Source organism: Chenopodium album, chromosome 25 (assembly GCF_948465745.1).
Source record: "Chenopodium album chromosome 25, dcCheAlbu1.1, whole genome shotgun sequence".
NCBI lineage: Eukaryota > Viridiplantae > Streptophyta > Magnoliopsida > Caryophyllales > Amaranthaceae > Chenopodium > Chenopodium album.
In genome coordinates this window covers 17,848,828-17,874,533 of record NC_137858.1, presented here as the reverse complement: position 1 = coordinate 17,874,533, position 25,706 = coordinate 17,848,828, and the positions used below count along the sequence as shown (strand labels likewise).

At 37.4% G+C, this 25,706-nt stretch overlaps 3 protein-coding genes across 4 annotated transcripts; 1 reads left to right on the top strand and 2 right to left on the bottom strand.

Annotated features, from left to right (window-relative positions):
• The first annotated feature begins 339 nt into the window (after window positions 1–339).
• LOC145615014 (uncharacterized) lies at window positions 340–16,098 on the top strand. Its single transcript, XM_081670095.1, has 7 exons — window positions 340–498; window positions 2,193–2,262; window positions 2,357–2,416; window positions 3,586–3,700; window positions 14,288–14,403; window positions 14,753–14,877; window positions 15,576–16,098. Exons 1-7 carry the CDS (start codon window positions 422–424, stop codon window positions 15,697–15,699), a joined length of 687 nt encoding a protein of 228 aa, XP_081526221.1. The 5' UTR covers window positions 340–421; the 3' UTR covers window positions 15,700–16,098.
• Window positions 16,099–16,927: 829 nt separating this feature from the next.
• On the bottom strand, window positions 16,928–17,829 carry LOC145614797 (uncharacterized). 2 transcript variants are annotated; one of them, XM_081669863.1, is made up of 2 exons: window positions 17,671–17,829; window positions 16,928–17,467 (listed from the first exon to the last, which is right to left on the bottom strand). In XM_081669863.1, exon 2 carries the CDS (start codon window positions 17,446–17,448, stop codon window positions 17,065–17,067), a length of 384 nt encoding a protein of 127 aa, XP_081525989.1. In that variant the 5' UTR covers window positions 17,449–17,467; window positions 17,671–17,829; the 3' UTR covers window positions 16,928–17,064. The 2 variants fall into 2 exon arrangements, with proteins under 2 accessions (XP_081525989.1, XP_081525990.1); XM_081669864.1 differs by having other exon boundaries at window positions 17,549–17,673.
• A 1,988-nt stretch (window positions 17,830–19,817) lies between these two features.
• Window positions 19,818–23,354, bottom strand: LOC145614280 (uncharacterized). Its single transcript, XM_081669308.1, has 3 exons — window positions 23,190–23,354; window positions 20,421–21,930; window positions 19,818–20,218 (listed from the first exon to the last, which is right to left on the bottom strand). The coding sequence occupies exon 2, from the start codon at window positions 21,838–21,840 to the stop codon at window positions 20,458–20,460; it is 1,383 nt and encodes a 460-aa protein (XP_081525434.1). The 5' UTR covers window positions 21,841–21,930; window positions 23,190–23,354; the 3' UTR covers window positions 19,818–20,218; window positions 20,421–20,457.
• Between the last annotated feature and the right edge of the window lie 2,352 nt (window positions 23,355–25,706).

Genomic DNA, 25,706 nt, shown 5'->3' with positions numbered 1-25,706 from the left:
CATGAGAACAAATAAGTACATAATTAAATATTTTAGAGGGTATAATTGTCAAAACACTATTCATTAAAAAAAACTTATACATATTAATGAGGGTATACATGTAAATACACATTTTAAAGGGTATAATTGGCATTACACTATTCATAAGAGTAATTTTCTACTTTTTATAAGGTAGGGAATGGTTTTTTTGTAGTGATAAATAGTGTTGAAATTTTTTTTTGTTTAGACTTTTTTCGATAGTTTTTTTAATTTATTTTTTATTTTATTTTATTTTTTTTTTAAGACTGATAATTTTAAAAAGTACTGTAGGTTACATTTGTATGGTAAAATCTGAAAAATAGAAAAACCTTACTTCAATTCCATCTTCTTCTGTAGAGTACATATTCCAGACTTAGATTGAGAGAGAAAAAGTTTGAGAAAGATGACGATGTTTCATTTCTTCAATTGTGCGATTTTGACATTCGGTCCTCACTTCGTTTATTATTCTGCCACTCCTTTGTAAGTCCAATTTATCCCTAATCATAGTTATTTCTTTATCTTCTCAATCAATTCTTTTTTGGATCATATATACTTTGCAATCCTAGATCTTGTATTTTTTGCTATCAAATTTGACTTATATTTTTGATGATTTGTTACAATGATTAGCATTGTATAAATTTTGTTTTTCGTATAATCTGTATTTGCATTAGCTTTGGTTAAAGTTGTGGATCTGCTAATATGCAACACATTGATCGATTGACCTAAACCCTTGTTAGAATTGAAAAAACAAAAATAAAAAATTTGGTATAATTAAATTCTTGTTGGTCAATGTACTCTTCAGTATGATTTTGCTCAATTAAGGGTTTCTTTGTAGAAGATTTTGTTTCAATTTATGTTCTATTATTGGCTATTAATGCGTTAATTTGCTAAACCCCATTGAATTGCTTTCTGAATGTACGCTTTTGGACTTATTTACAGATAGTGAGTTGAGTTCCCATACTCGTTCTCAAACCCCTAGTTAGGTAATTACACTAGTATAGACGATTAGTTGTTATATACGAGTAGTTATGAGCAATTTCGGATTGACTTCTTTTGGTTTCACAGTCCTCTATGCTGAGGTAATAAACCATAAAACAATGTTTGAAATATGTATTCCACTGCTTTGCATTTGCAAGTCATGGATGAATGACAAGTCGTGGTAACTGGCTTTGCAAATTTGAGCTATTGTGGATAGTCTTTGTTCAAGGGTTTTAGTACTAGAAGTTATACACAAGTTTCTGTGACTAACTTAACTAACATAGCACTTCCTACGTCCCATAAACATGTTGACACTCATCTTTGTACAAGGTTTTAGGTGATAAGTGGTTGTTTATAGTCTGATAGTCAATTGTTATTTTATTGAAAAAGTAGATTACACCTAGTGTTTGTGGGTTTGTTTAATAAAATTTTATTTTTTTGAACGAGAGAGGGTGCAGGGATTAAACAATTTATTATTGGGAAGAGAAATGTTTTAAAAACTGGTGGGTGTCATTCCTAAAATGGAATTGAAAAGAATATTCTAGGATTGATGAAAAAGGAAAATGTAGAGGGACTAATGAGATTTCAGCTCCGTATATTGCCACAATGTATTAGAGCTGTGCGTGTTGGCTAATACTATCTATGAGAATCTGATAAGAGCGCTGATGTGGAAATTGGAATTCCAAATTCATAAAGTGTTGGAACAACTTTGTGCTTTAGATCATGAATGTGTAATTTTTTTAGTTTCATGCTGGCCAGGTTGCTTTTGTGGTTGATTGAATCTGTGTTGCAAATGGCAAAGTTATATCTAGTGGCAAACAGTCAAAACATGGTTTTTTAAAACTGGAATCTGATTTCTGTAAGGGCATATAAAAAGTAGCCCAAAGAGGTGTTATTATCCGTATAAATTGGTAAATAGTTGACACCCTTACTATAGCATTTTTGTTTTGATAAGCTTAGTGGTTATATGATATGCTGGAATATAGAGCAAATAAAATATCATGGCAATTTCAAGTGCTTTAAAACAGCTTTTGTCGGAAATCAGAAGTCATTAGTTTGTTGTTAGTTCATTTTATGTTATCTATCAAGCATGCTAAACTATATAAGCAATTTGAACTGGGTGTAAGTATTTTTATCCAGCAAGGTTGCTGTGGTTGGATCTTGTATTAATTCTAGGGTGTTGCTGTTTTTAATAGATCCGAGTACGACACATTTGGAACTTCTGTCAAGACTGCTATTGTTTATCTCGTGACAGCTTTGGTGAAGGTTTGTTAACATAACCAGTAGCAGTTTCTCTTACTAGGCTATTTGTGGTTTTATTTATTGTTCTTGATTATTAATGCTTTCTATGACTTGGCAGCTTGTATGTTTGGCAACATTTCTCAAGGTATCAGATAGTGAAAACTTTGATCCATATCAGGTATGCTCTGCCTTATTCTTCCATAAGTTTAAGAATTTAATGAAAATACTTGTGCAGAGTTGTGCCCCTCTCTACTTTGTATTTATTTGAGGCACACTTATGCAAGGAAATATAGTTTGGGATACAAGAAAGTAGAGGGAAAGAACACCAATAATTTTATTTGTTTGTAGGGTTGGTTGATTGCATTCAAGCTTTTCAATATATTTCTTTTTTTCTAACTTTTTATTGATTAACGAGATTCATGTATATTAATAATGTAACATGTTTTGCAGTTATACATGAAACTATGAAAGTATTATGTATTCTTTGTGATTTTTTAAAAACTTATATTAATAACTTCATTGCTACCAACTTAAGAGATTCCATCATATAGCTTGATCTTCTTCTTGTCATGTCTTTTAGTTTTTATTTTCCAAGACATAACTTTCCCTATCTCTGTTGACCTACCCCCTCCTCTGCCCTTCTGTTATTAATCTCATCCTCTTAAATTCCCACTTCAATCAAACAAATTAGTGAAGAATCCTGTTTAATCTATATCTCCACTAAAATCATCGAAACACGAGGATTTAAGCCCAATTGGGTAAGAAAAAACAGGAATTTAATCTTGCAAGGGTTTAATTTAGGAGATTCTATTATTGTTAGTTTTTCTGATTACATATTGATGTGAGTTTAAGGTGGCAAATGTATCTTAGGAAGTGTATTGGTTTGTTTAAAAGCAAAGTGGAAGGGAAAGGGAAGGAAGAAGAAGGGGGAGGGAAAAGGTAAGATTACATTTCCCTCCAAATCTTTCCAGTATTGGAAGAATTTGGTATACCAAAGAAGGAAGGTAAATGAATCCTTCCATTTCCCTTCCCTTCCCTTCCCTTCCCTCCGTCCTACCAAGGGAGGATGAATCTCTTATTTCTCTTCTCTTCCTTTTCCTCTAATTTTCTCAATGCAAGTACTGTCAACAATTGTAACTGTGTATGATATTAATTAAAAACTACTGATGAATTGATGTTAATTAATTTTAAAATCTACTCTGCTACTGCAAAGATAATCAACTTGGATATTTAGTTTCTGAAATCTAAACACCAAATCTTAGATCTCTGCATTTTTCAGAAAGTTCCAATCGATATTAGATCTAAGTTTGATATAGGAAGCTAACTACTTTTGCATTTATTTTTCAGGAGCTATTAAAGGCTTCAATTGGTTTTATTGATGTTGCTGGTCTATACTTTGCGTTGACTCAACTAACACACAGGAACATCTCTCAAAATCACAAATTTCAAGCTGTTGGTCTTGGTTAGTTATATCACACTTTACTAGAATTCTGTCTTTCGATATTGTCTGCTCCATAACTTTGAATAAGATACTTATAGTTGATAGAATATCTTCTTAGTTTTAGAAGATCTTTGTGTTAGATGCTTTTTAGTGTTTATTGGCAAAAAATGTTTCAATTTATATAGTTTTTGCTTCAGCTTTCTCAATAATTCTTTGTTCTAAAAGATGTAGTCAAGCTGTGTATTGATTTAACAAATAGTAATGTTGGAGCCTACATTAAATATATGACTTTCACTAGGGTATGGATTTTTTTGTCCGACATATAAACATCTTGAATCACAAATCACACATTTGTGTAAAAATATAGGGAAAGAGGAGTAGGTTGCGAAATATGCTTATTGAGACCAGAATTTTCACAAACTTACCATTTGCTTCAGCTTGAATTCCTGAACTGGATATATCTGCTACATAAAAAAAACATATCTTATGCAATCAGAAATATGTTTCATGAATGCTATTATGACAGAAAGAAGGCAGATTAACAAAATCAACAAACAAGAACATAGATTTTATATGGGTCACTGATAATGAGTTAACTATGTCAATTGATCTTGAGGATAGTATGGATTACACAGTGATTAGGTTTAGGTTAAACCCTAGAATTTATGTAGTACTTCTGAAACAATAAACAAAATAAGCCAAATTATTGATCTGAGGATAATCCCGATCAATATTTTGGCTTATTTGTTTCTGAAACAATAAACAGAATTAACCATTTGCAGAATTATCCTAGGGAGTTTTTATTGTTCTCAAATCTCAAGGATGGTAAAGATCACCAAATAGTGGCAAGATCCACGTGATAGTCATTCGAACAGGGCTAATTTATTTAAAGCACAGTCTAATAAATGCTATATCTTTTGACTTGTGCCCTGTTTTAAAACACTGTCTTATTGAAATCTTTAACCTTGACAATTCTGGATCTTGGATACGTACCCATACTCCACTCGTACATGTGTTTGATCAACATATACTGATGCATTGGAAATATGTGAGGAAGGGTTTATCCTGCTTTGAGCATCTATTCTTATTCTCCTTGTAAATGCATAATAGTTCTTATATGTGGAATTTATATCCATCCCTTATTGGTGCTTACTGGCTTTGGATATAAAAGAACATTCTAGAGGCTACAGTCTCTCAAATTTAAAACTTATCAGGAAATGAAGGGGATTATAAATGTCTTAAATATAAAGTTTGATACTTTGAATTACAGTAAGAAGCTGATGATAGAAGGAAGAATCTCCAAGCTAAGTGAAAATAAAATTTAAATTATTGGAGAGCAACCCTTTCAGAAAATAAAATATTGGAGTATATTGTTACTGTAGTACTATCAGATTTTAGATAAAATGGAAATCGTCTTGTTCTTTGTTCTTACTGGCTTCCTTAGTCTTAAAAACCAATGTGATTGCTCTTTCCTCTCAAATCCTACCCCAAGTTACGCCTTTATTTGTGATCCCAGTTATGAGGTTCTCCATTCTCTTTCCTTTTTAAGAACCCACCTTTTTTGGGTAGAAAATCAGGTGTGTGGTATCCTGTGATCGGGCAGAAATTAGGTTGCTGGGTTTTAACACAAAATTACGTTGCAAATGATAAATAACTAAATTTAACCACCATCCCCATTACCCACCATAGTTAGGGTATTAAGAAAATCACGATGTTTTAAGAAAATATTGGGATCACAAACGACTCATGGAGGAAAGGGAGGATCAGTGAGAAAATTTCTCTTTGTTCCTCCTTAGCCAAAAATAATGGGCGATTAGTTAGGATTACAAAACTAATTTGGGTACTATGCCTCGTGGAGGACTCCTGTGGATTGTGGCATGTTTGTAATGACTCCTTTGATGAATATCACTTCTTTTTCCACATTATTTTATTTATTTATAGTAATTATTGAATTCCGAATAGGATTGCTCTTCAATCTACTCCCTTTCCTCCATAAGTTGTTTGGGATGTCAAAATTTTCCTAAAACCTCTAAAAATAGAAGCCATAACTAAGATGGAAAGTGGAGATGGCGGTTCTTTTTTTCCCTTTTTTTTTATATAAAAAAAATTGTTATTATTATGGTAGGATGGTGAGAATGATGTGGGGAATCAAGTTTTGTAAGGGATTTTGATAAGAAATTTGAGGTTTCAATGTTTGGACGGAAGGTTTAGTGAGGAGGTATTTTTAGAGAGATCGTTGAAGGTTTGGGTGAAAATGAAACAAGGGGGTTCATACCCTTTTTTTTTTCCTCGGCTTTTGCATTTCCTGCCCTTTGCCCCTCAGGTCTCATTTTTTAACAGATTCCCTTTTCTTGTGAATTACACCTAGTGGGTAATTATTCTTTCCCCTTTCTTGCTTGGCTTTATTTTTTAGCAAAACAAAAAAAAAAAATATATATATAAAAATAAATAAATAAATATAAATAAAAAATGCTTGTTTCCCATACCAATGGCTCTTGATTCTTCAAAAAAGTTTCACCCTACAACCATATGCACAATTCATCTTAAAATTGACACAATACCAAACAAGAAAGATATGAGATGTAGTGAAAGGATATGAATATTGGGTTGCCTCCCCTAGAACCGCTTATTTTTATTCGTCAGCTCGATTTTGTCATGCGATCAAACCAATTAGAAAGGAAAGCTTGCATCCTTTAGGGTGATGATGCAAAATCTTTACAAGGGATTCTTTCTGATATAGCTTCAAATGACGCCTGTTTGACTCATTAGACCAAATTTTTACTGACCCATGAGAATACACTTTCACCATAAAGAGAGGGCCACTCCATTTGGACTCTGAAAAGCTTGAGTCTTGAATTGAATGAGGAATTCTGTCGCCCACTTAAAAATCCTTTCTAAGTATGTGTTTGTCATGCGATTCCTTGAAATGTGCTTTGTAAGCTTGCCAAATCATACGCATTAATGCTATAGCTCCTCCAACTCATGTAAGTCCAGTATATGTTGCTCACACTTTGAGGCCAAGTACAAGGTCTTGATGTCCTAAGCTTTGTGTTCCAATCTTAAGGGCAAGTGGCACTCCTTTCAATAGATAATCTTATAGGGTTTTCTTGAATGCCGCTCTATAGGCCCAAAGAGGATTATCCAACTAATCGGACCAAGACTTTCGGTTTCTATTAATGGCCTTTTCTTAAGTGAACTTGATTTTCCCATCAGGTCTTGGTGTGGGTTGGTGTGGCGCGTGAGAAGAGGTGTGAGATTATGTGTGGCCTTCAGGTCTTGTGAAAGTGCAATTAATTATGAAAACTTTTTATATGCTATGAAATAAATATAAAGAAATGGCGCAAAAACTACTAAAAGAATAGTTAAAATGCAAAGAAAGAAATAAATTGTTGTTTAGCTATCGAATTATTAGAGGTAGAAACTAAATAAAAAGAAGATAGGAGTGGATTGTGGTGATGTGATATTAAAATGGCCTAAATATAGTAATAAATTGTTCTTATCACTCTGGTAAGAGGAGACAATAGAGATTGCTGTGAAGGAGAGATCATCATTGAAGTTTGTCTATTACGAACTGGAAAGAGCTAGTGTGTTCTCAAATGAGGTTTATGTAATTTTTTTTTGTTGACAAAGAATTCTTAGAGGATCTGGGATGAAACCTCTAATCACATGGTCTTGCAAGAGTTGATTGATTGGTAGCAATATAAGCTTTGTTACTTGGGCAAGGTAGACAAGGTAGCCATGTCCAACATAGATACATGTCCAAGCATTTGACTTGGCTAATTTTGTGAAAACATTCCATGATTGTGAACTAAAAGTGATTTGTCCAAGTGTCATATCCATGTCCGAGTGAGGGTTTGACACGGTTACTTGAAATGAAATGAAGAGTCTTGAGTAACATAGAAAATAAAACATCTGTAGGCCAAAAGTTGCTATACATGCTAAATGCAACCTTATCACCTATCTCAAGGTTTAAGCTCCAATATTAGTTATATTTAAATCTGTATCATTTGGATATTGTGAAATCTGATATGAAGCCTGTCTGAATCATTTTCATGGCTAGTAAAATTATAATTTTATGAAAGTCTCTCTGAATTGGTTAATTGTTAGGATTGAGGTTAGACATATATAGATACTGTCAAAGACCGATTTTCACACGATTGTATTATATTAATTAAACACGACTTAGGGGTAAGCTTGAGTAGTTTGATTAATGATTAAAAAAGTCAAAGGATTACAAGATAACAATAGCTTGAGGCTATTACTCTCTAAGTAGCTTTAGGCCACAACTCTCATGAGAATTCTACACAATTTCTGGATGAACGGCTACTACTAACTAGTTTACCATTTATACTCAAGCACTAACATACCCTAAAACTAATACTAGTTGACTTACAAGGCTTAGGGAACATCACCCTTTTTGCCATGGTTACAAAAGTGGTGTCTCATCCTTTTCAAGCTTGTCTCTTTCCCAATTTGGCTTCCTTGACAATTGCTACTGCATCTCTTGCTCCCCTATTTCTGTTGCTTGCTCCTGCTGGTTACCGTTGAATTTGATTTGCTTGTGCTCTTGACCCAACTCACGAGTTTGACCCTTCTTGGACCTTCGGTGATAAACCTTAATGGGTTGGCCAACTTTGGGTCTATCACATTACCCGCCGCCTCGAGATTCACCTTGTCCTCAAGGTGGAAAGTCGGAAAACGCTCAGCAATGGTGGTGCCGTCCTCCCAAGTAGCCTCAAAGTGCGGTAACCCCTGCCACTTAATTAAAACCTCAACCTTGCCTTCCAAACTGTCAGCAGATTTCCGAACATCCAAAACCTCTTCAGGGACCACCACTAACTCCATATCCTCTGTCAATTGCTCCGGGATGGTTGGGTGGACTTGAGTAGACCCGACCGCCCTCTTGAGCTGGGAGATGTGGAAGACGGGGTGGATCTTACAATTGGAAGGAAAGTCCAATCGATAAGCCACCTTGCCCACCTTACCAATGACCTTAAACGGCCCATAGAAGCGAGCTCCGAGCTTCTCATTAGGACGTCTGGCGAGAGATTTCTGGCGATACGGTTGTAATTTCAAAAACACCTCATCCCCTGTTTCGAATTCCTCATCACGCCTCTTTCTATCCGCATAATCTTTCATAATCTGTTGAGCTTTCAGCAAGTTTACCCGCATATCATCGAGCATCCTGTCCCTCTCTTGTAACCACTCTTCCAATTGATCGACCGGAGTCTGACCATTTCCCACGCGCCACAACTTTGGCGGATCCCTCCCATACACCACCTTAAATGGCGTCATTTTGGTGGAAGTATGCGGAGAAGTATTGTATGCGAATTCCGCCCAATGAAGCCACTTCGCCCACTGCCGTGGCCGACCGGCGATAAAGCACCGGAGATATGTCTCTAGCCCCTTGTTTACTATCTCCGTTTGGCCATCGGATTGTGGGTGATACGCCGTACTCCGCCTCAATTGAGTTCCTTGGAGACGAAATAGCTCCCTCCAAAATATGCTCATAAACACCCTATCACGATCTGATACAATTGTCGCCGGAAACCCGTGCAATCGCACCACCTCACGCACAAAATGATCAGCCACCCTAAGTGCGTTGAACGGATGTTTTAAGCCAATAAAATGGCTGTATTTGGACAGTCTGTCCACAACCACCAACACCGCGTCAATCCCCTTTGACACCAGCAAACCCTCTACGAAATCCATTGAGATGTCCTCCCAAATCGCCACCGGAATCGGCAGCGGCTGCAGTAAACCAAGGGGAGTGCGCTGCACCGCCTTATTCCTCTGACAAACATCGCACCGCCGCACATACTCCGCCACCACGCGGCGCATTCCCACCCAGAACCAGTCCGCGGCAAGGCGGAGGTACGTCTTGACCTCCCCTTCATGGCCGCCTGAAGCAGTATCGTGATACTCATGGAGGAGCAACGGAATGAATTTGGAGGATTTGGGTAAAACGATCCTTCCTTTGTACAGAACCTTCTGACCTTCTAAATAAAAACCAACTGGGCTATTCTCCCCTTTCTCAAGGCCCAAACGCAACTGGGCTAGCCAAGAGTCCAACTTCATCTCTTCTTCTAATTCCTTCCAGTTTACAGTTTGTGAATGTATCAATGTGCAAAGCTGAACCTTTCCTTGATCCCTCCTCGAAAGTGCATCGGCCACTCGATTTGAAGCCCCGGGTCGATATTGTATTTCAAAATCAAATCCTACCAACTTCCGCATCCACTTTTGATACTCACCACCCACCTCTCGTTGTTGTGTGAGGTAACGGAGACTTTGTTGGTCGGTTCTCACCATAAAGTGTCTCCCTAGAAGATAATGCTTCCACCTTATAATAGCCAAACATATGGCCATAAGCTCTTTCTCATAGATGGATTTCTCCCTAGCTCTCACCCCAAGCAACTTGCTAAAGTAGGCTATGGGTTTCCCCTCTTGCATCATCACGGCTCCTACTCCAAACCCGGAAGCATCGGTTTCTACTACAAACTCCCTAGTAAAGTCGGGCATTGCTAGCACCGGAGCCTTGATCATGGCACTCTTAAGTGCCTCAAAGGCACGAGTAGCCTCCATATTCCACCCAAAACAATCCTTCTTGAGTTGTGATGTAAGAGGGCCCGCAATTTGTGCATAATTCGCCACAAACTTGCGATAATACCCCGTCAACCCCAGGAATCCCCTTAGCTCTCTCAAATTCTTGGGAGTTTCCCACTTCAATATAGCATTCACCTTCTCTCCATCCATTGCCACGCCCCTAACCGAGATCACATTGCCAAGATAGGCCACCTCCTTTCTCCCAAATTCACATTTTTTAAGGTTAGCATACAACTTATTTTCGGCTAGCCTCCCCAACACCACCTTCACATGCTCTTCATGCTCCTTCTCACTCTTACTATAAATCAAGATATCATCAAAAAACACCAACACAAACTTTCTCAAGAATGGCCGAAAGACATCATTCATTAAAGATTGAAAAGTAGCCGGAGCATTAGTTAAGCCAAAAGGCATAACCAAAAACTCATAGTGCCCTTCGTGAGTTCTAAAGGCGGTCTTATGAGTGTCTTCGGGTTTCACCCGAATTTGATGATAGCCGGATTTTAATTCCAACTTGGAGAAGATACTAGCACCATGTAGCTCATCAAGGAGCTCATCAATGACGGGGATCGGATATTTATCCGGCACCGTCTCCTTGTTGAAGGCGCGGTAATCCACACAAAACCGCCAAGAGCCATCCTTTTTCTTCACAAGTAGCACCGGGCTACTAAAAGGGCTCGTCGATGGCCTAATTATGCCGGCATCCATCATTTCTCTAATAAGCTTTTCAATTTCATCTTTTTGCACTTGAGGATATCTATAGGGCCTTACACTCACGGGGTTACTCCCTTTCTTCAATGTGATAGCATGTTCATGTCCTCGGTCGGGTGGAAGGCCGGAGGGCATCTCGAACACCCCCTTATACTCGCTCAACACCTCCCTCAAAAATGATGGGATTGCCTTCTCCTCATTCGGCCCCTCCTCCTTCTCAACTTGGCTTATCTCCACTAGTAACCCACCCTTGTTCTTGCAAATGGACCGAAACATAGCCTTGAGTGACACCCTTGACTTCTCTAAAGTCGGATCACCAACCAATGTCACCGGAACACCGCCCACACTAAACTTCATGATGTGTGTTTTCCAATTGGTCGTCACCGTCCCCAACTTCTCAAGCCATTGCACCCCTAATATCACATCCGAATTGCCCAAGCTGAGGGGTAAAAATTCTTCCACTAAAATTATGCCTCCACTCAAAATAATTTTCACTCCCTTACACACCCCACTACCTCTCACTGTTTCCCCATTCCCTAATGACACATCAAATTCCCCTCCCTTCTCTAATGGTAATCCTAACTCCTCCACCAAACTAAGTGACACGAAATTGTGTGTAGCCCCGGGGTCAATCATGACAATCACCTCTCTTCTTTGTATTATCCCTCTAAGTTTCATGGTTTTGGGGTTAGTGAGTCCCACAACCGAACACAATGTCACTCCTACACTCTCCTCCGCCACTTCCTCTTCCTCGGTGTCCTCCTCTTCCAACAACGGCCCATCGGAAACCATCAACACACTCAACTCCTTCCGCTTACACCTATGCCCAATTCCCCAACGCTCATCACAACGGAAGCACAACCCTTTTGCTCTTCGTTCTTGCAATTCACTCTCGGTCAGCCTTCGTGGTTCATTGCTCACCCTCGACACCCCACTACTGCTGGGTCGTGTAAAATTAACAGACCCTTGTGATTCACTTAGTCTGGGCCAAGATTTTGCTGCCAGCATTTGTTGGGAGCCCATAAGTAGAAATCAATCCTCCTCCCCCTCTACTGACCGTACCCCCTGAACTTGGGCCAGATGAGCTCGGCCTAGTTCTCCACGACCCAACTCCTCCTTTCCCCTTGCTGACCCGATTCCTTTCTTCTACCTTGCCCGCCAGATCCATGGCCCGTTCGAGTGTATCCGGATCCAGCAACCGGAGCTCCGCCTTAATTTCCTCTTTAAGGCCATTTATAAATTGACCCCTCATTATCTCCTTAGGGATATCCTCCAAAGGGAAAGCAAGCTCGATAAACTTCCTCCTATATTCTTCCACGGTGGTCGTCTGTTCGACCGCCAACCACTGCTCTTGGAGTGTTCCGGCATGGGTAGGCCGAAACTCCTTCAACAACCTACACCGTAGATCCGTCCAATGGGCGAAGGGCCGCCTTCGGTTTTCCCAATGATACCACTGTAGCGCCGGTCCGTCCATCGCCACCACCGCGGCGGTGACACGATCGGCGTCGGAGAGTTGGTAAAAATCGAAATACATCTTCGCTCTCATGATCCAATTATCCGGATCCTTCCCCTCAAACACGGGCATGTCAATTTTTCGGTGTTTCCACCGCCCCCCATCGCCGCCGCCTTCATCTACCCATCCCCGTGGTTCTCTCTCCCTCCATTCCGGCATCCCAAACTCCCCTCTAATAGGCAATTGTCTCTCTCTGTTCTGGCTGTTCTCTCCGATGATGGGTTGCACCACCGGAGACAGGGTGGCTCAGTCCTGGGTACTCCTGTTGCGGCGGCGGTCATGGCAGCCCGCACCTCTTCTCTGAACTTGTCGTTCTCCTTCTTCGCCATTGTAGCCCGGAGTTCCTGGTCATCGCGAAAACGATCAATTCGCCCCTCTAAGCGAATTATGTCATCCTCCTGTCTCTTCTTCTCCACTTCAAACAGAGCAGCAAAGTTTTCGGTGATGACTTTCTGCGCGTCTAGCATGGCTTTACTTACTGCCTCGCCCACCACCCGTCCGAGTGATTCCTCCTGGCGAGAGAGTTTGTCTTCAATGGATTTAAGCCGCGACTCGACTTCATCCAGCCTTCCTTTGTCGCGTCGGCGCGCTGACTCAGTGACGGACCTCCGGCCATACTGCCTGCTCTGATACCAAGTTGTCAAAGACCGATTTTCACACGATTGTATTATATTAATTAAACACGATTTAGGGGTAAGCTTGAGTAGTTTGATTGATGATTAAAAAAGTCAAAGGATTACAAGATAACAATAGCTTGAGGCTATTACTCTCTAAGTAGCTTTAGGCCACAACTCTCATGAGAATTCTACACAATTTCTGGATGAACGGCTACTACTAACTAGTTTACCATTTATACTCAAGCACTAACATACCCTAAAACTAATACTAGTTGACTTACAAGGCTTAGGGAACATCACCCTTTTTGCCATGGTTACAAAAGTGGTGTCTCATCCTTTTCAAGCTTGTCTCTTTCCCAATTTGGCTTCCTTGACAATTGCTACTGCATCTCTTGCTCCCCTATTTCTGTTGCTTGCTCCTGCTGGTTACCGTTGAATTTGATTTGCTTGTGCTCTTGACCCAACTCACGAGTTTGACCCTTCTTGGACCTTCGGTGATAAACCTTAATGGGCTGGCCCAACTTTGGGTCTATCACAGATACATATAGTTTTCCATAACAAGTTCAAAGAGAGCAAGACTTCAACCAGGCGATTGGTTGCTGCTAGCAGCACTACTTAACTACAATCTTTAAGATGAAAAGTTAGCTTAACCAGCTCAACAGTTGGCTTTTCCAAATGAAACAATTTGAACTTGTTAGTTGTGATTGTTAAAGAATGGTTATCCTACTGATAATTAGAGTTTCCATATTCAGTTCAAATACTTAGCCATAGCAATCTGGCTGACTGTCCAGGTGCCTATTAAAATACTGTCATTGTGTTGTGGTCATCCTCTGCAGTCTATTGAAGCTGTCCATTTGTGTAGACTCATAATATTTTCACGATTTCTAGAGGATATGTGGAAAATTATATCCCTTTATTTAGCATCTAAGGTCCCAAAACCTAGTTTCCCAAGCTGATATTCGGCCTATAGTATAAGGTGGTTATTGGATTTCTTATTGTGTAACTGAAAATGCTGTTAATGTCCTGATTGTGTAACTTTCCTGTAGCGGATGCAGCATTGCATAGCAGTCTTTCTGTTGTCTTTATTGTGGCTGGTGATACATTTGATATTTGGATTGAAAATCTGCTTTTGGTTTTTGATTGGTTACTTCGTTCAACCTGCAGGCTGGGCTTTTGCAGATGCTGTTTTGCATAGGTTAGTGCCTCTTTGGGTGGGTGCTAGAGGATTGGAATTCACATGGGATTACGTCCTGCAGGGTCTTGAAGCGAATGCTAATCTGGTATAATTTCAATTTTTTTACTTTGAAATATATGCATTGCAAAAGTTTAGATTAAAGTATAAGCTTCCTTATCCCATGGATTTTGAAATAGAAATCAAACATTCCGTGACAAGTGCCATGTTCATTTTATTCTAAATAACTTTAAGGAACAGTACAATGCCCTTCATTGGTTTGGGAATACAGTGGTGTCATATTGGTCTTGGGAAATCTGTGAAGACTGATAGCGGAGAGGTTGAAGTGGTTGACAGAAAGGGGCAGTGTTGTGGAGGATTTGTTATTGAAATGACCTTTCATTGCTTTTCTCTGCTTTTCACCATCATTTCTATGCTGATTCATAATTCTTCTTCAGGTGTTGTGTATCTCTCTGGCTGCATTAGGGTCCTTGATGTGGCTCAGGAAAAACAAGCCAAAGACACTGATACCTATAATATACTTGTGTGCTGGGATAGTGGCTACCATGCCATCCATCACAAGGTTTGTTTCATATACTTTTTTTAGATTTAAAAAGTGCATAATATGGCATTAATCTGTCTTGCTGCAACAAATTTTAACCACCTATCCATATTAACTTACCTAAAAATGTTTGGGAGATAATTGCCTTATTATCCATTGAAATCTTTCATAAAAAAAATTTGAAATCAATAAAAAAATGACTTATTGTTCCAATGTTTGCAACCCTAAGAACCTTGTAATAAAACAAGGTTGTCTCCCAATACTAAGTGGTGGAGTCAGCTGAGGAAGTGGCAACATTTATACAAAGATCATGCGGTAAACTATTAATACAAAAATCAGGATACTGTATGATGAGTATGAAATAGCAGGTGGCTCCAGAAGCATCCTAGGGTTTGAATCTACATAAAACTCCACTTGAAAGCCTTATGCTTATAGTGATGTCAAACTCAGGATCAATGTAATTCCTAGAAGCATAACACTATTGAGTTTTCTTGTATATCACTTGTAATGAATTAGAAGCCTAGTCTCCATTAGCCTGTGTAGACTACTTTGCAACATTCTTTTTCATGTAGTGCTTTAAAAAATCAGAAACTCAAGCTGATGTACATCGCATAAACCCTTATATTGCCAATGCTTGCTGACTGCTGCCATGTTGATGCTATAACTTTTCAGTGATATATTATGCTAACTCTTTCGTATTTTACTACACTGAATTTCAGTTATTTGCGTCGAGGTCTGGGATGGAAATTCCCAGAAGTTGTTGGCTTTCAGCTGGGCACTTCTTTGGTGATTGCTTTTATTAGCTGGCAACTCTTTGCAGCATGTCAAAGACCATCATTTTGATATTAATCAGATACCAATTATTCTACCCAGTTGGTACCATGATTCAGCCAGGGGAACTGATTTCCAGAAGACAAGCCTTTTTGACATGTTTTCTACTTTAGTTTCGGAGTTTTTTTTTATCACATTGGCTTGGTAGCATTTTTACTTAGTCCCTGCTGCCACTAAGCTTTTTTCAGCGACTGGAAGCTCCGTTCAGGATGAGACATTTGTTTAAAGATGGAAGATGAATGGGCCTTTTTTCTAAAAGCATTTGGTGTTTGAAAGATTTTGTAACAGAAATATACACAATGTATTTGGAAGTGATTCAGTAGAAATGGTACTCAGCTTAATGTTTAATCTGCCCATTAAGGAGGCATAATGTTTATTCAATTGATGTAATTTATTTTGTTTTTTCTTCGACGTAGTGACTTGTATCTGGTTCTGGGATCTCTGTTGCAGAACTGTGCGTTGCGTTTTACTAGGCCACCAGCCTGATCAGCATCATACTTCTAAGTAGGCTGTGAGTTGTATCTTGAATCTGAGACATGTGTGGCCAAATGAGGGAGCACTAAATGAGCATTATTTAATTGCCTCCAGCCTGCTGGGAGGGGTTTGCCAATTGAATCAATATATGCAGTATCATAATTGAATTATACTTGAAATGATGCGGATACTCAGCTTCATTGTCACTTTGTCAGGTACTCAGGTGAGGACATTTACAGAACAATGCAATGAACGAAGACTGTTAATGTCCCAAACAAAAATCAAAGTATAAACAGCTGTACAGTGTTATTTGGTGTTATCACGCTTGTTATAGGTACAGTGGCATCAATCTGCTCTTAATTATTGTGACACTATGCTTACAAACTGTCAGGTGTGACATTTAAAGTCTCAATTGCCTCTACATCATGATTAAAATTTGGTTGGTAACTGGTAAGTTGGGAAGTGATTCAATGACTATTTACTGAAGGATTGGATAGGAAATTGGTTGATTAGCCGGCCATACTAGCTGCTGATCGACTCTCAGCGATTGGCAATTCTAAGGCGATTTACTAAAATGTTTAGAATTGAACTAGTAAGGCAATGAAAGCAAGACATATTCTTCAGTTTGAATAACCTCTGCAAAGAATTGGCGATAAATTTTCGAAGAATACAGCAACTTTCGAGAGACTGGTGAATGATAAAACAAATTGCGTAGACATAATTACCTGAAAGAATAAAACTTTCAAAAGGAAAATGTAACACTATATGAAGGAAAAATAATGTGGGAGTTTGAGGTTTGTAATTGAACTTACAAATTGAACACCAGTTCCCAATTCATGAGATTGAGGGGGCAAAGGTACAATTTTATATAGCTACATTCAAAGTTGAATTATGGAATAAAAATTACTCAGCTTCCTCTACGGAAGCCTCGATTCGCAGAAGCACAAAACCAACAGCCACACCAACGAGTGTAAGTCCATTCATAATAGCAGCAATCCTGAAAATCTCAGCTGCAGCATTGCAGGTAGAAGTCAAAGCACCACCTGATCTTCCTTTCTTGCTTGAAGTACTCCTCAATGAGCTCACAACGTTGGCGAAACACTGCTCGGTGCAGACTGCCTGACCGAGACCAAGCACGGTATTGTTCGCCTTCAGACCACCGTAGGAGTTAAGTCCACTCATGTACACCACCTTGTTCATCTTTCTCTGAACCCTGCTGCCTGATATTGTAGCAACAGCCGGAACTGCTGCCGAGGAGAAGGTTGTTGATGCTGCTGCTGTTGCCATTTTTAGCTAGCCCCTTGATCTGAAAACAGGAATTAAACTTATATATTATTGCAAGAACTCTGTACAAATATTATGAAGTAACAAGAAAAAGAATCTATACAATGGAAACTTATGGTTTGTAAGAAATTGACAGCTGAATGTGGAGCTAATTATTTGGTTAATAAACTACACATCATTAAAAATAACAATTTAATGAGGTTGGGTTTATGGTAGTAAACAGACCTTTTTGTGTCAGATTGAGAGATGATGCAAAAAATGGAGAAAATGAGGGAGTGGACTAAGTAATGAAGAGTGTGGTGAAGGTGGGTTTGGATAAGGTAAGATGATATTTGGATGGCTGATAGAATTGAGCTCAAGATTTTGAGCACCAAAAGAAAGTTGGTGGGGTACACTTGAATGCATGGTTCTAGAGATTTACCTTGTTAGGAAATATTGATTTGGAGTACCTAATATAAAAGAAAAATAATACCGGTAATATTATAGTTTTAGCAAGTCTTAGGGGGAATGATTTTGGCACACCCCTATGTGAGAGCACAGTATTCTATGCTCTTCTCACATAGGGGTGTGCCTAAATCAATTCCCAAGTCTTAGCCATATTATTTTTTTTTTTTTTTTTTTTTTTTTTTTTTTTTTTTTTTTTTTTTTTGAGAAAGGGTTAGCCATATATTAGGATGACCTTGTTTAGTTACAAGTAATATGACCAACTATATGGGATTACCACATTTTTTATCATAAGAAAAACCTTATTTTATTCAAAAGTATAACCCTTGGTTTATTATACAAATAATATCAACTAATTATATAAAAAAGGAAAATGTTATGCATAGCCTTTAGGGCTACATATAAGCATTAAATATGCACTAGAAAATTGTGTAAAGTTAGGAAATCATGAAAATATAAACACTAATTAAACTGATTTATTATAAAAATCACCGTTTAATTAATTATAAAAAAAAATTATTAATTATAAAAAAAAAAAACCCATAATGAAAGCAGCAACTTTCTTACAGTGTGGCTAGCCACCATGGGGTTATCCGATTAATTTTATAGAGGTTACTCTGTTACAGTTATAGTGTTATTTAATGTAGGTGGTACTCTGTCAGTGTTGTAGGCATTGCTTTATTATTTATGAGTTATTGAATAAGTATAATATTAAGGGGTTACTCTATCAGTAGAACGGAGGTTATTCTGTCAGTATAATAGGGGTACTCTTTTATTTACAAATGGCCACACGGTATAGTCAGCCGCACACAAAACGCGTTGTAATAAAGTAATAAATAATATGTAGATATTATCTTATTCACCTCTATCTCGGATTACAAATCATGAGATTACATTGTAGACAGAGTCACTTACTTTTTAGCAAAAATAGGTACTAGAGTACTTTGACAAATTTCAATTTTTTTTAATAAAAAGATGTAGATCATTGAGTAAGATTAGCGCTAAATTTTAAGACTCCAATTTTGATGAAGCAATCAAGCAAATACTTGTCAGTCGTGTGATATAATGTACCGTAGTAAATTTGATTCAATTCTAGGTGTGCGTGTGTAAAATCAAAGAGGTTAACGAAAATGTCATACTACCAGCAGAATTTCTTAGCATTAAGGGAAAAAAAAACATAGAAGCAATCATAATACTTTTTTATTTTTTTTTAATGATTGCAGTACTGTTTTTGATAACCGAAGTAATGTGATAATGTAGCCAGGAGCAAAGTTCAATTATGCTGAGATGATGACACAGACATATGAAGTCGCAAAAGATTGCTTGGAAACTAATTACTATTCCGTATGTTGTAAAGAGAACCATTGAAGCTTTGCTTCCTCTCGAGTTATCGGATTCACCAAGGATCATCAACGTTTCCTATTCTATAGGGAAGTTTAAGGTATATATTTCTTTTTTTTTTTTGGCATATAAACATCATCTTCTGAGAAAAATACCCATCGATTAACTCGTACTTTCTTTTCTCCCCATAATATACCATATGAGATAATCAAAGGATTCTTAGGTGATGCTGATAGCCATACAGAAGAACAAGTGGACGAGGTTTTAAACGAGTTGCAGAGAGCCTTTAAGGACGGTTCATTCAAAGAGAAGGGATGGCCTTCTACCATGGCAGCCTAAATACTGTCAAAGGCAGCTTTGAATGCATATACAAGAATATTGGCTAAGAAATACCCGTCAATTATCAACTGTGTTTGTCCTGGCTTTTTTAAGACAAATATCAACGGAAACTTGGGACATTAACAGTTGAAGAAGGGGGCGCAAGTACAGAGATTAACATTGCTGCCCCATGGTTCACATTCTGGTCTTTTCTTTGTATGAAATGAAGTTTCTTCATACGAATAAAATAAATTACATATTCAAACCGATTTCAGATCAAATGATTGTCATCACTACTACAAAAATCAATGTAAACCATAACAAATGTATATATATTTTACATTACATATCTACAAGTTTACTATTCATGCTTATCCGACAACAGCTTTTGGCACGCTGTCTTGTAACTTTCTGATCTCTTTTTGTACATTTTGTCTGACTGAAAACATAACAGTCTATAAGTCACTTACACAGGTAATTGATCAAAAAAACTAATAAGAACACCCTTATTTCTGTTCTTTCATGGCAGTGTGAATGTTATAAACCTTATCACAACTTCTATCCCACAAATAAAAAACCACTCCAAGCTGATTACTAGCATTGTGTAACTTGTGTTGCATTTCCCACGCAATGTTCCCTTACTGAGTTCAATTTCCCAATCATAGATTCACTGAGAGCATGTGGACAAAAATTTAATGTCAAACACGAGAATATGATGTCAGCCTAAGTATAGAAAGAGAGTTACACTGAAGAGAGAATTGACAGATGAATATCATCACTACTTTAGAACTAAAAGCATCAACTAGAAGTAAAATCTACTCCATACTAGCTTTCTGCAAAAGAGTATGCGTTTTTTACTTTAATTACATTACCTAAAAAGAAGAGATGAGCGAGTCATGGGGATCTTCATCACTTGGAGACCAAGAAGACCTCAGGCGTACTAGATTTTGGTGTGTTAGCATTGGAAGAAGAAGTGACTAAAGCAGCAGCCTTAGCAGTAGCGCGAGCACGGTTGTCAAGCTGAACAAGGCTTTGTGTAGCCAGGATAGCCTGTGGAGCTAGGTCATGAGAAGCCCTGGCATAAAGACGCCTCACTGCCACAGAAGCAGCGTCCTTAACCTCCTGGTTATTCAGAGGAGCAGGAGCCAGCAGACAGTGACCCAGTATCCTAAGCAATGGCTGCAATAGCTCCCAGGGCAGTAAAATTCTCACCCCTTCTTGTTCCTGCCCGTGTCCCTGTCCCCCAGAAGAAGAATTTGACATCTGGGAGTGATTGGTATTGTTGCCATTGATATCCAACCTAGAAATAACCTCTGAAAGGATAATTTCACTTCCTGATGTTCCATTTTGGTGAGGTTGAGGGTGTTGAGCAATGATACCTCCAATAGTACTAGACCTACTAGTGGTGCTTATAGTGGAGGAAACAACAAGGTCCTCACTGACAGAGACAGCATCGTCATCATCATCCAGTCGATTAGCAGTTGTAGTAGGAGTATTGCAATGGAAGTCAAGAGAATGAGCACAGGGACAATCACTGCCAGCCCACGAAGCAGCAAAACGGCAAAGATCTATCTTAGACCAAAGAGGCATTTGGGAGATGTGTTTGAAAAAGCAATGGAAGGCTACCCCAACAATGGTAGCACGCTTTGTGGACTGGATCCCAATTTGGGGCTCTAGAGGTGGTGAGATAACCCCAACTCCAATTTCAACTCCAATTCCAGACACACCAGAAGGAGGAGAAGAAGAAGAGGATGATCTGGAAAAATTATTTTTATTAACAGGAGAGTGAGGTTGAGGAGATGGGGTGTGATAGAGGGAAGGATGGTGAGCAAGGTAAGCAGGGGAAGGGATGGAAACGAGGATGGGTTTGCCAGCACGAGCCTTAACCTCAGAAGAGTAGAGAGCCAAGAGAACGGCTTCAAAGCCTGCAAGTGAAGGGGAGCCGAGGGCGGAAGGGGAGGTGGTGGAAAAGGTGTGAATGCGAGATAGATAGAGTCCAGCAATGAGAGGCACCAAGGAAATCACCACAAGGCGGAAGTCTGATTCAGAGTCGTCAGAAGACTGGAGGAAGGTGTCATAGAGCCATTGACAGAGAGGATCATTACCAGATCCAGAGAGAGCAGATGACACAGCAGAGTAGGTTTCATAGGAGTCCAGAAGGGATCGAGCAGGTTGATCAGAATCAACCAGGGAAGAGAGAGAATCACTGGATGAAAATGAAGGAGGGAGGAGAGAAAGAAGGGCTTGGATTCGGGAGCGAGCTTTGGACACTGACTCCCACCATGATTCCATTGGATCCTATTCCGCAACTAGTATATATGATGTTACTACTACTGCCGCTGTTGATGTTGATTGAAATGGGAAATCTAAATTAGCCACAAACTGCAAAATAACAGCAACGGAAAGGGAAAAAAAACAAAATGAATTATTCACAATTGAATCACGAGGTTGAGGTAGCAATCAAAATTACAAGAGACAAACAAAAAAAGATCACATAGTGTCTCATAATTACACCCTATGGCCCCTATCTGTCTAATAAGCACTAAGCACTTGACAAACAAGGTTAGATATCATCACACTCAATTAACAAACTCCCTCTAAACCTAAAAGAACACGGAATAGACAGTAAAATCAGATTCTTCAAATACGAACCAGTAAGTTGTTGCTTACTAGGTGCAAGTGTGATAACAAGAATTTTAACCGAAAATCCTATAAAACCATAAAATTTGTAGCTCCATGAGAGGTAAAAAGTAGAAATTGAGAGGTCAACAAAACCTTCAAGATTCAAAAAAGTTTTCGATACAAAATGATGTATTACCTTAATTACCTTCCTCCCTCTTGGTCCCTCTCCCTAGTCCCTACCAATGTAACATCCCTCATGGTGCATACATTCCTTGTACCGATAATGACGGACATAGATGCTTAGCTCAAAGATATTAAATTAACCCTTCATCATATAAACCCAATAAAAAGAAAAACATCGACTAAAGTGCTAGTTGCATCCGAAAATCCCCACTCGATAACAACACAACAGTAACAGCTTAGTGCTTTCAGTGTAGATCAGGGGATAGAGATGACTAAGTCAGAGTAGTTAATTCTTAATTTATGTTCTCATCCTCTTACATTTGTGTTCTAGCACAGGGTCAATCCTTCTCAAAGGACCATCTAACGACGGAGTTTACGAGTGGGCAAAGTCCCTTCCTCATCCACCTAGAGTCTACCACACCACGAAACAAGTCGATTGCCATCATCGTCTATGACACCCATCCATTTCTATTTTAAAGAAATTACATTACTTTTTAGTTTACAAATTTCTCTTGTTCATTCATGATTCTCATTGTAATTCATGCTTGATTAAAGGGTTGACAATGCATAGTTGAAAATCAACACCAGAAGAGGTCTAACATTAAAGGATTTTGCAATATATTAGCAACAAAATCTGATTCAATCATCAAACATATCACATAATTTTAATTTAATTATAAAATTTCTAGCAACATTATGATCTTTCATAATCTTAGTATTTAGTTGAGATTTTGGAACCATACACTTACTGCATTGACAATTAAATTAGGTCAAAGATGAACCCTAGATTGTGAAATTGATAGGATGATTGCTAAAAGAAACAACAACGAAGTTACCTAACAAGCAGCTGGGAACAAATGGTTTGAAATGGAGAACGTCAACTGCGATGTTCAGTGCGCTTCAATGGAGATCTGCGAGACAGAGAGAGGGGGAAGCAAGAGGAGGAATCACTATGTTTATTTTTTCTACAGAGCAATTCAATGGGTCGGAGCTTTTTTCTTTTTTTTTTTTTTTTTTTTTTTTTTGATGTAATGCTATAAAATAAAATGAAAAACAAATCTAAATTACATGACTAGGGGATCCTACGCGCGCGGTATAGGTAGTGTTTCATGTTGAGTTATTGCAATTAGTCTTAATACTTTATGCATGTTTGCATATATTGTATTATAACTATTTGTACATATGCAATTGATATGTTGAATGTCATGTATCTTAGCAATGCTCAAAACTTTAGCAAATTACTCTAGAATTAGTGAAGGTGTTGTATAAAGTATTGAGTTCTAGACATGGAAATGTTTGCTATATTTAAAGTACAGATTGAAATGGTTCAATTAGCTAGACATCACATGTCTATATTTTTCTTGTATTCATATAAGATACCAATACACCTCACTTTAAGTTTTAATCGGTTAAAGTTATGATCGTAATAATTACAGTTTATGTCATTTAACAATGATTGCCTTGTAAATAATTTATTTTACAGAGTAAATTAATATTATAAGTCATTAATTTATTTTGTTAAAGTTACAAAAATAATGAAGTTATTTTCTTGAATCGGCAAAAAAAATGCAGTGGACAAAATGGACCAAGTAACCTCAAAAACTAAGGGTCTGTTCTCATACGATTATTTTCAATTCGGCTCCTAATTTCCTTCTCTCATAAAATATTCATTTCAGTTCAATTTAGTTCAGATCAGCTCTAATAAGTTCAGTTCAGTTAGTTCACATATCTTAATGCTTTCGGAATCAATGAACATAGTATGTCCTAAGTCGGTAGCAAGATCAAAAGGCTCCAAGAGCCCTGGATAAAGATTGAAATCTTGAACTAATCAAAAATCTCGATCAATTCAGTTCAACTCAGTTCAATCAATGAGAACAGACACTAAGTTAAGTGGAGAAATAAGGTCCAAGGATTAATAACAGTAGATGTTGAGTGATTGACTGTGTGAAATTGTCAATCAAGTTCATTCACAATTCAAATTTCTACCAAGCTAGTCTTCTGTTCAAATGAGTAAAAACTTGGGCAATTATTACTTGGACCTTAAGAGTCACCAAACTAACTAAACTACCTCAATGGCATTAATATCGAAATCTCTTGAATAACTTTCTGGTTATTGTATTTGACCAACCTTTGTCTTAGCTTCTAGTTTTTTTTTTTTTTAATTTTTTTATTTTATTTTAATAACTACTCATATGATCTTTCGGATTTCACTTTCATGAACTTTTTAAAATGAACCAATACCCTTGTAAACTTATATCAAAATCATGGAAATCGGTTTTCTCTTTCTGTCCGAAATATAACCGATTCACCAACCCACACTTGAGCCTGATTTCTCATATATCAATTTCAGTTTCAACACAGTTGCTTTTGCACTATATTGGACAAATGCTTGCTTCCATAGTTCCTTGTGCTTCATATAGGAAAGAATGTAAAATCAAAACCTCTCATAATCATACTTATGAAGGTTAGATTTTTATTAAAAAAAAAAATACTTATGAAGGTTAGAATAATTAAAGCAATCCTAAATTGATTATACTGACAAGTGAGCAATTAAATTAACGATAAAACCCATGTTGTGAAATTGATCAATAATAACAAATTAGCAATAAAATAAATACATTGATTATTCATAAACTACTCATACAACATTAATGGGGATATAAAGGTAATTAAACATTTTTAGGGTTAAAAATGTCCTAACACTATTCATAAGAGTATTTTCCCACTTTTTATATAAAAAAAAAATAAAAAAAATAAAAATAAATATATATAAATAAGGTAGGGATATTGTTTAAAAAAGGGTAATAATAAGACTCAAACCATTATATTTAGGGTGTGTTTTTTTTTTATTTTAAAAAAAAAAATTTATATTTTTTTTTCTTCTATTTAGGGTGTATTCTATTCACCTAATTTTCACTTATCATAACTTAACTTAACTTATGTGAACTTAAGCCATGTTCTATTCACCTTAAAAAAATAATATTAAGTAAAATTAATTTCAATTTAGTAAAAATAAGTTTAGTTCAGTAAAATTAAGTTCAGTTCAGTAAAAATAATTTCAGCTAAGTAAAAATAAGTTCAGTTTAGTAAAATTAAGTTTTCTTAAAGAAGAATTATAATAGAAAATCAGTAAAAAAAAATAATTTCAGTTCAGCAAAAATAATTTCAGTTCAATAGAATTAATTTAAGTTCAGTAAAAATAATTTAAGTTCAGCAAATATAATTTTGTTTCTGTAAAAATAATTTCAGTTCAGCAAAAATAAGGTGAAGAGAACGGGGCCTTATTAACTTATTTTAGTTGTAATTTGAAGTTGGGTAACCCTTATCAGAACTTATTTCTCCTAAACAGAACT

Coding starts and splice junctions, on each gene's coding strand:
- LOC145615014 (XM_081670095.1), top strand. CDS start 422: ATGACGATGTTTCATTTCTTCAATTGTGCGATTTTGACATTCGGTCCT. Junction 2,263..2,356: donor TCGTGACAGCTTTGGTGAAG/GTTTGTTAACAT, acceptor ATGACTTGGCAG/CTTGTATGTTTGGCAACATT. Junction 2,417..3,585: donor AAAACTTTGATCCATATCAG/GTATGCTCTGCC, acceptor TTTATTTTTCAG/GAGCTATTAAAGGCTTCAAT.
- LOC145614797 (XM_081669863.1), bottom strand. CDS start 17,448: ATGGCAACAGCAGCAGCATCAACAACCTTCTCCTCGGCAGCAGTTCCG.
- LOC145614280 (XM_081669308.1), bottom strand. CDS start 21,840: ATGGAATCATGGTGGGAGTCAGTGTCCAAAGCTCGCTCCCGAATCCAA.